The sequence below is a fragment of the Bactrocera latifrons genome, unplaced genomic scaffold (genome assembly GCF_001853355.1).
Source record: "Bactrocera latifrons isolate USDA-ARS-PBARC rearing strain unplaced genomic scaffold, ASM185335v1 scaffold_158, whole genome shotgun sequence".
Classification (NCBI taxonomy): domain Eukaryota; kingdom Metazoa; phylum Arthropoda; class Insecta; order Diptera; family Tephritidae; genus Bactrocera; species Bactrocera latifrons.
In genome coordinates, this window is record NW_017535052.1 from 378653 (window position 1) to 388889 (window position 10237).

Consider the following 10237-nt stretch of genomic DNA (forward strand, 5'->3'; position numbering starts at 1 on the left):
TAACGTGATAGAAAGAAATATGTGAGTTATCTTTGTAAAAGAAAGTAAAAATCAAGCGAAAATTTGTCCCAGTTTTCTGCAATATATGCGATATAAAGTCTATATACATATATTGCTAATGGTATGTGAGGTACTTTAATGATATTTTTCTGTTAATAATGTGGGGTAGTCCCCACAGTAGTTCAGGGAATTAAGAGACAGATGAAAACACTTAAGCTCTGAAAGTATACGACGCAGTACCCGCCGGGGTAAACAGAGGAAGACCTCTTTCCRTTGGAAAGACCAGGTGGAGAAGAACCTAGCTACACTTAGAATATCCAATTGGCGCCAAACAGCGAAAAGGAAAAACTCGACTATAACTAAAGATAAAAAGAATATGTGGTAGTTCCAAAAATAGATAAAACAGGTCAATACATCCCTTATTCCCCATATACCTAATTTAAAATATTCATATTTACCTATGTATATATCTGTCAGTAAGTAAAATATCTTAGCAAAATTAACTGAACGTATAATATTGGATATGCTATAGTTTAATCAATAAAACTCTTAATTTCGAATTTTTTGATCATACGTTGTTTTACATTTTAGGTAACAATATAATGATTTTGTTTGTTAGGATTTATTTGGAAAATATGTGATCGAGTCTACCTGAACAATTACAAAGGCTAATGCAATACGCCATGAAGGGAAAATCTGAATTTATAACAAATAAGTTATTTACTTAAATATTTTATGAAAATACAAATATGTACATACATACATATGTAATCTATGGCATCAAATGTATATATGTACATATGTGTTGTTTAGCCTGAAACATTAGTGAAAATGTGATGTACAAATAAGTAATTTATAAAAATTGCAAATACCTAAACTCTAAAGGTAAAGAATAATTCCATTTAAAAACACTAATTGTAGAGTCAATAAATTGAATTGTACATTGTTATTTTTACGCTCTCTCGTCCTCGAATACGCACCATCAGAGAAATAGTTAAAATTTGACATCAAAATAACACAAAGAGCGAAGCACCTGTTTGAGGCGATGAAAAATACTGATGTGACAATCTATGTCTATTTACATACATATATACATATTTACATACGTATGTATGTACATATATTCAAAATTTAAGTTATTTTGTTTGATTTGTGGTACGAATATTTATTAGGGTAAAAATGTTCACTTGAGTAAACGTGCTCATTGAAAACCTATAAAGAAAATATACCGCAAAATATAACCAAACAGGATTTATGAATAGCAATAACGAATGGCAAGGAAATTTACTATTATGACAATGCACAAATATACAAAACACGAAGAAATTGATGTTGAATTTGTTATATTATAATATATACAATTTAAAAAGTAAACACAGTAAAAGTGCAAAATAAAGCACACACTAATAGTGGGTACAGAACTAAAAATAGAGTAATAATATTTTTCCTGACTTCTGCTCTCGCCTATGTTGTGAGATGTGTTATACACATATTTCCTTGAGGGATGCTCTTGCCGTTCGGTTCTTCGGTTTACAATGGTCTAAAACGAGTCCACAACATTTGCTTTCAATAACCCCTCGCCCACCGGTTCCTTGTCAATTATATGCACTACGACCAGAAAACTTAGAAAAAGAAAGAAAGAAGTTCTTCTACGTTCTCTGCTACAACTAGGCATATGCCGCTGCTCTTTGGCTCTCTGAATCGGCTGATCAAGTAACGAAAGAGCAATTGTGGCGATTGCCAATACGGCAAAGTTATCCACCGTCCCTATTTATTTTAAGCTTACACTCACTAAAAGCCATATGTTATTACAATATTATATACTTATGTACAAATATCTCTATGGCATCAAGTTTTTGTGTGGGTTTCGGTGGACCACATTTGAATATGCAAGTTGAGTCAATACTCACACTCATTGCTCTTTGATCCACATTCGTTTGCTACAATGGGCAAATATTTGTGTTCTGTGCATGTGTGCAAAAATTTATATAAATAATAATGTACACATACATACAATGTAGGTAGCGAATTGCGCGCCATGGTATTGGTGGATGTATTTTAAATTCTTTAATTTAAAAATTTCCTCTTCGCAAATAGTGAGAAGAAAATTAAAAATTAGTTTAATACGAATATCGATCCCCTGAAGTGCCTGCCAGTTTGGCAGACTAGTACGTGTCCGTTGCGTGTTTTATCTCATAAATAAGTTCTAAATAATACATAATAAAAATATACTAATTAACCAAAGTTATTTAAAAATCGAATACATAGCAGACTTCAGTGGGTTTTGAATTGAAAAAGGAAAAGAGGAGGTCATCTTGCGTCGCATATAAAGAAAAGACATAAAATATATGGAAGCAGGGAAGGAAACAACATTTGTACGCACAAAAATTGTCAAACGAACATATATAGTATTTTCAAATAAACTGTACGAAACACAAAAACGAGTAACGACAAAATAAAATTTTTCCAACTTCAAACAACGATTATACGATTTTGTAAAAATAAAAGCACGAATTGAAAACGAACTCAGCAAAAGGAAATTAATTGTGAAACAACATTATATAATTAAATAAAAATACATGTATGAATGTATTATTTTGGAAATATAAACAACGTTGCGAAATTACCTACAATACATTGCTACTTCCAAAAAGCTAACGTGACTATTAATGATTAACGCATAGAGAAAGTTTAGATTTAAAATAATTTTATTTTAGCATCTCTAGAGGCCTCATGGCTCAACAGGGTTAATTGCATATAATATCTAATATAAATACTTTTGCCTCGATTCTGACCAGTTAATACGTTATTATGTGTACGCCGATAATTTCGAACAACGCAATCAAGCATAATATTGAAAAGTTAAAAATCGAAACCGAATTATCAACGACAAGAAAAGCAAAAGCAGTCCTTATACACAGTGACGACTTTCGATGCCACTACGAACAGAGACTGCTCAATGCGCTCAAGAAACTTATTTTCAACCAAATTAAACCACCAGAGATATATATGGCCGTTTGACGAAAAACCAAGCATAAGCCAAGGAATTTACAAAGAACGAAGAAAGTGCACAACGTGTATAACAAGCAACATAAAATAGAAATTCATCATAGAAATTTATGGGATTTGTGGTTTAAAAGTGCCGGTATAAACTATTACGAAAACATTTGAACATGAGAAAGTAGTACCGAAAAATATCGTTACACAAAACTCGACCAATTTATGATCCTGTAAGAAGCTGTTTTAGAATACCTATGTATATGCTATATATATTTATCGAACATACGAAACTCAAACTAAAAGTGGAAAAATTCGAACTCGACGAATGAATAATAATAAATATAGTATAATTTAAGATAAACCAAAAAAAAGTACTTCTATTATAAAGGTTCAAAAGTAAAATAAATTAAATTACTTGACGAGAGAGATCATTAACCATGTATTTGCTGTAAAAAAAAACACAAAATTAGTCATAGGAAGCTATAATATTATAAATTTAAATATTTAACACCGCAACGGTATAGTGTAATGGTTTATTATATTTAAGAATATAAGCACTCTTTACTTATGGATGCAAAATATTTTAACATTTAAATGTGATAATCATGAAATCACATTTATATATTTATGCCACCCTCTATATAATATAATTAAAATAAAATAATAAAAGGCAATTTATAACTGTTAAGAGAGTAATAAGTCTTAAATAAAACGCCTACAAAATTTCCTCATCGAACGGTCCAAGATAAAACTTATTTATGAGGCAATATAATTATCAGCCGTACTCAACTGGTACTAATGCGCAACGGCAATCAGTGTATGAAAATGTACACAACAACTCGGTGCATCCATTACATCAGCAGCGTTCGCATATTTTCTGCTTCGGACAACAGCAACAGCAACAGCGGCAGCAAAAATTAAACGATTTTCCGGATCCTCAGCAATTGCCAATGCCAACAATGTCACCACTGCAGCAATTTTCCTCATATTCTTGGTTCCAGCAATCGGCAACGCAACAACATCACCAACAAACAGCACCTCTACAACATCGGAAATATATTCATTTACAGCAGCAACAAGACTTGGCTAGAACCCCTTATGCAATGAATTCTGCCGCTCCGCAACAACACCATTACAACACAGCTGACATAGCAATGAATGATAACACAAACAGCAATGTAACAATTTCAATACCGTCATCACACCAAAGCACACATGCTACAGCTTACCTATCGCATATTGAGAATAACCTAAACAATAACCATGGTTTTAACCATAAAAGTAATATGTTAAATAAAATAAGTAACACCAATCAACTTCAGCAGGACCAGTTACAGTCATCACAAACACCAATTGCTAATAATCGGCCTGCGCAGTTGCAACAACAACATCCTCACCATCATACTGAGCAACAACAGCAGCAGCAGCAGCAAAGACACTTAACTCATCAACAATGCACGCAACGCTTGCAGTCCCAACAACCGTTTCAATTACAATGTGAACCACAAGGACAACGAGTCCGTCAAAGTGGTGGTAATTCTAGTAATGACAATAATGCGCCAAATAATCAGCAATTGTTCGAAAGAATTGTGATTGAAAAACCGCAACGGCAACTATCTGAGGCAGTTACTAACAATTGTTCCTCTTTTCCGGTCAATTTGCCCTCAGCGCCGGGTAATAGTGGCGAATGTAATATCAATGATGTGAATAGGAATACCGACTCCGGCAACAAGGCTGCCGAATGTCGATTCTCGATGGATGCTTATGAAATCGCAAATTTTCTAGCTAATGAGCTTTTTATGCAGCAGGTAGATAGTTACATACTTACGTAGTATGCGCTTATGAGAGATACACACTCTGCATCACTCGAATACCACATTCTTCCACTATTTGTAAAAAATGTAACACATCTCCAGATATTCCATTCATTGAAATGTTTTAGGATTTTGTTTAGATGTGCTATTCAAGGGGCATAGTAGAACCTTAACTAAAATATATAACAAAAGTTGTTAAGGAGGTTTTAACGATCATGAACTTTTCACAGAAAATATCGGTAAAAATCTGCAATATAATTCTGAAAGAATATTTTCCCAAAAATAATGTGTGCTTCTGTCAAAAATAGGTAAAATCGGGTCAATACTTCCCCAAATGTACGGAGCATATACCAAAAATATATCGATCAATATGTAATTTATGCTTCACCTACCCCCAATATGCCCGATATTGTTATTTCTTCCTTTCAACGTGGCATTAAACTGTTTATTTTGATCAAAATTTATGATATTTTTAAGAAATTAAGGGAACAAATTTTTTCAAAATAATTATTTGATTAACTCTGTTTCACTAAAAGTCTAAAAGTGTCTGTCGTTGAATTTATATAATATGTATGTAATTTGGGGAGGTCAGCAATTTAAGTTCGGTAGAGCTTCAACTGAATTTTGTTTTGGCGGGTTTAGTTTTTATCGACAAAAACGTCAAAACCTAACCAGAAATGTAGTAGAATTGTAAAACGTAATAGGATTATCAATTGCTAGCATTATCTCGATATTATTAATTATACATTATCATCCATAAATAACTTAATGCATAATAATTAATATCTATAATGTTTACAGCTCGTGTCAGTAGACGGCATTCAAAGTGGTGTACCCACGTTAACCACATCTACATTAACACCGACTACATTACGCAGCATCGAAGAAACATTCATACAGTTGACAGCAGATCACTCAAATCCGCCCTGTCAGGCAGGTTTTATACCACCACCAGTTACTTCCATTCAGAATTCTCCTAGCCCTATATTCAGCGGTGCTATACAAAATTACAATGAGATTGATATGGATGATTCACAAGCGTCCTGGAACTCACAACTTCAAGATGATAATTCACAGGCGACAACAGATAATTGTAAGTACATGCGTATTCACAAAAGTACCGTACCTAGGTGCGTATTTAAATTATTTGTTATAAACCAGTTTTATTCGTTTCGTATTTCAGCAAGCGCCTCATTCCCTAATGGACTCAATGGCACCAGCAATGCTTCACTCGCTACCTCAACAACTTCGTCAAAAAATGATTTCACCATGCTACATAACGCCATCGGGTCAGATACTGGCAAACATTCTGGAAATCTATTGCTCACAAATTCTCCCAACAGCAGTAAAGTGCATACCTCGAGCAGTGCCACAAACACGACAATTACAGCCACTCCGACGCGTCGTAATCAAGGTGGTCGCCGCCCTACTAAACCGACTAATATGTCTCCCGAAGAGGAGGAAAAACGACGCATACGCCGTGAACGTAACAAATTGGCTGCAGCTCGTTGTAGAAAGCGTCGGGTTGATCAAACTAATGAACTACAAACAGAAGTAGACCGGTTGGAAAATATACGGGAGTCACTAACAAAAGAAATTGAGAACCTTAAAGTTACCAAAAACCAATTGGCTTTTATTTTAGAAGCGCATCGACCTACGTGCCAAAAGGTAAGGCAAGACTTATTGAGCGTGCACACCTATGATGGATTGATCGCACCAACGAATGGCAATAGTAATGACAGTAATAGCAATATTATTGGAGTAGATACCACACTGTCGTCTGTAGGGCGAAGTGGATCACCCATCGATCTTAAACCTGTCATTTTGGATATGGTGTCTCACATTAAGAATGAACCTCTAGACAATACGCTGGATTCGAATTCATCACTAGGCCATGATGGTCCTCCATCACCCAAGCGCATGCTACTATCTGATAACAATCCGATGGTGCAACCACCATTGCCGAATGTTTCGACATTATCTGCTTCATTGGCTGCGGCATCCGCATCTTTAAACACACCAATTGTGACGGCGGCACCGGTTAGCTTTTCTAGTCTTGTTTCCGGCAACAGTATTTCGAACAGTAATATTAATAACATAGTAAATAGTATTGCAATTAGTAACACTATTTCAGGCACATTGAGTGCCCCACATAGACCAATACTGAGTGGTGGTAAACAGCGCCCTAACTCTCTACCTACAAATTTACGTAACCAAGCACAAAATCTCGCTTTAAATACAGAACGTCCTCCAACTGACATCAATGGCGTTGCCATACAAACCCCCTCGACAGGCATGTTCAACTTCGACTCTTTGATGGATGGTGGCACTGGATTGACTCCTGTTTCAGGTCCACTGGTGCCAAATTGCTCCACACAAAACAAACATCCGTTAGAAATTCAAACACCTACAAGTGAGCCATCGAAATTGGTTAGCTTATAACAATAGAAATGGCAATTGTTATGAAACAGAACAAGAGTCTGGTACAAAAGACGACGGATAGATGAGGTTAGAAGTAAGAATGGCATAGTTAAGATACACCAGTCAAATATTTACAAAATTTCAATGAGTATTGTGGTATTGTATTAGTGAGACCTAAAAATTCTTACAGCCTTAAACAGACAAAAACAAAGACACGAAAAATCCTTATAATAATAATATTTATACAAACATTAAAATATTTAAGTATGTATGTATTGAATAAATGCAGTGCATGCGCATGTTACGGATGCCATAAAGAAGATTAATGTATGATTTCTATATATACATATAGATGTATGTAAATATATTATTTTTCATGTAAAAAGATTTTTCATTAAAATTCAATTGCTTTGTATAACTAGGGTCGTAACATATAATTGTGTAATTTTTTTAGATTATTCTTTTTTATTCAATTTTTTATTATTTGTTAATTTTACAAAAACAAACATAAAAGTGCTTTAGAGTAATTTTTAAAGTTAATTAAAAAAACCGACCGTCGTACATAATACGAAGTAAGGAATGAAAATTGAATTAAAAAGAAACAAATAAATATTTATTGTATTATTATATTATAAAACTAACTAAAAAATTAATTGTTTTTTTTTTCAAGTTATGAAGATTTCCATCGCTTACGATTATTTCTTGAACCTATTTCATCTAGAAAATTTTTTTCACAATTTTCCAATTTTTTTTTATAAATATGATACTTACTAAAAGAATTGTGTTTAACAACATTGAGAATGCGTTGTGATATTAAAAAAAAAAATAATAATAATAAATAATATGTATTTATATACATGGAAAGCAATTTATAAAAACTAGTGCATTAATTTAATATAATAAAATTTGATGTAATTTTAACAAATCTAAACATTGTGAAACAATTATGTATTGTCAAGTTAACTGAATTTGTGAACAAATCAAATTAATCTTTAGAAAGAACAATTGAAATTGCCTTTATGTGTAACAAAACAAATTAAAAACTAAATATCTTTCTACAGTGATATGCGTATTTATATGTAAATATACATACATCTGTATTTATATACGTATGTGTATAAGTTTCTTTGGTACCAACAAAATTTCTAAACCATTAATACAAAAAATATATTAGTAATATTATGTAATACTGTGTATTCTATACATAGCAAATAAAAACTAAAAAATATGTAAACGTTTATTTAATTGTTTTTGAGTCTGCTAAGAATTTGTTGCAGGTTGCCAAGCCCTCCTTACACAAAAACTCCTGATTTGATTGTAGTTTGAAACAGTTGCACTTACTATGGTTGCATAAATAGCATATACATATGTACATATGCATGTATATGCAAGAAAAAAAGCTTTAAAGTGTTTACACTCACTTTTTACATTTTGGTTGTGCTACACAACTAAAGCAATATTTATATTTTTATAATAGTGAATAAGAGAAAAAATGCAGAAACATAAAGGAAAGCTTATGGCTAAAAAGGAAATTTTTTAAAAATTCTTTACGCTACATATTTATTTGATTTTCGCTTTAAATGCCATGCTATTTGATTTAACACATTTCTAAAAAAATATTGTAGAATTAGAGGACAACGCTAAGGTAAAGGCAGACAAAAAATCAGAAAGATACATATTGTAGATAAATATTTAAATAGCTGAAAACAGAATTTTACAATAAATACACTATAAGACCGACACCAAATTAAGAGAAACTTACAAAAGTAAGGAAATAAATGAAGCAAAAAACTATAACTCCACATTGTCTTATTATCTTGGCGATAACCACAGATTAAAGTGTAAATTGCAACGCATATAAAATATACATATGAGCATGAATATATTTGATATTTTATATTTACATTTTCGGTAAAAAGTCAGTATTAACATTGGGGTTCATGAGATCATATTCAGTATTTTTCGACAAATGCCTTATCTGTAGAAAGTTTTATTCTGGCATATTGATTGTCGCTTTATTTAAAATATACATTGAAAGAACCAGACAAAATTTAAAATTGTGTTATGGGTTGATGCCCAATTTCGCACACTTTCCAACCGTAACCAGTTATCAAGATGTTCCGCCATAAATTAGTTTGAATTTGGTCGAGTAATGACTGAAGTATGTCAATTCATCTAAACGCGACCGGTGCCATTGTTCAATTTTTACACTGGTTCCCTCGAAGTCCGTCCGTAGCATCTGTAATGTAAAATCAATTGCTTCTGCTAGTAGTTATAATCCAATTTCACCCTTCCTTTTGATATAAAAATGTGGTAGAAAGACGATTTCTTCGCGAGTTTGATTGATATATGTACATAAAGCTATTGGGACCACTTTTTTTTAATATCCGGTGCCCCCAAAATTCAAATCTGACTTATTCACATTCGATCTTTAGGCAACTGTACCATTAACTACTATACTGTTTGGATTATCAATAGAACATCTTAACCACTTATGTGGTATAATCTTTAATACTGGGAATTTCCATACTTCCTAACCTCCCGCGCATTTCTTATTTCGCCAAGAACATCAGTGACTGCCATTATTGGATTTTTGCCCCAAATCAGCAAGAATATCAGTTAACGAGCGTCATAAATAATTGAAATTCAGAGAGAATCCTTTCCTGATAGTTGTATGTCTGTATGTTATAAATGGGCTGAATCGGGTCAATATTTCCCTTAGTCTCCATATACCTTATATAGAGATTTTCGTACTTCCGGGTAAGTTATACACTTCCCTTTCTTTAATTCTTCCAAGATGTATGAGTATGATATTATAATCGGTATTAAATAACAAATGCATGTAAGTATAATATTATAATAAACTACCTTTTATATTGTAAGCACTTACAGTAATTGATAATTAATGTTGTTGTTGTTGTTGTTGTAACGATTATCAGTCCCCGTTGGGATGGTGAGGGTTATCAGTGTTGTCGTCGATGTCATCTAACGGGAGGCCCAGG

General features: G+C 32.9%; 1 protein-coding gene across 1 annotated transcript; it reads left to right on the forward strand.

Moving 5' to 3' along the window:
- The first annotated feature begins 3340 nt into the window (after positions 1 to 3340).
- Positions 3341 to 7605, forward strand: LOC108966297 (transcription factor kayak-like). The gene is made up of 3 exons (XM_018929108.1): positions 3341 to 4808; positions 5616 to 5907; positions 5998 to 7605. The coding sequence occupies exons 1-3, from the start codon at positions 3759 to 3761 to the stop codon at positions 7254 to 7256; spliced, it is 2601 nt and encodes an 866-aa protein (XP_018784653.1). The 5' UTR covers positions 3341 to 3758; the 3' UTR covers positions 7257 to 7605.
- The last annotated feature ends 2632 nt before the right edge of the window (positions 7606 to 10237 follow it).

Bases quoted from the DNA above. Each gene is read 5' to 3' on its own strand.
- LOC108966297 (XM_018929108.1), top strand. From the start codon at position 3,759: ATGAGGCAATATAATTATCAGCCGTACTCAACTGGTACTAATGCGCAA. The intron at 4,809-5,615 runs GTAGATAGTTAC...TAATGTTTACAG, and splicing joins ATGAGCTTTTTATGCAGCAG to CTCGTGTCAGTAGACGGCAT. The intron at 5,908-5,997 runs GTAAGTACATGC...TTCGTATTTCAG, and splicing joins ACAGGCGACAACAGATAATT to CAAGCGCCTCATTCCCTAAT.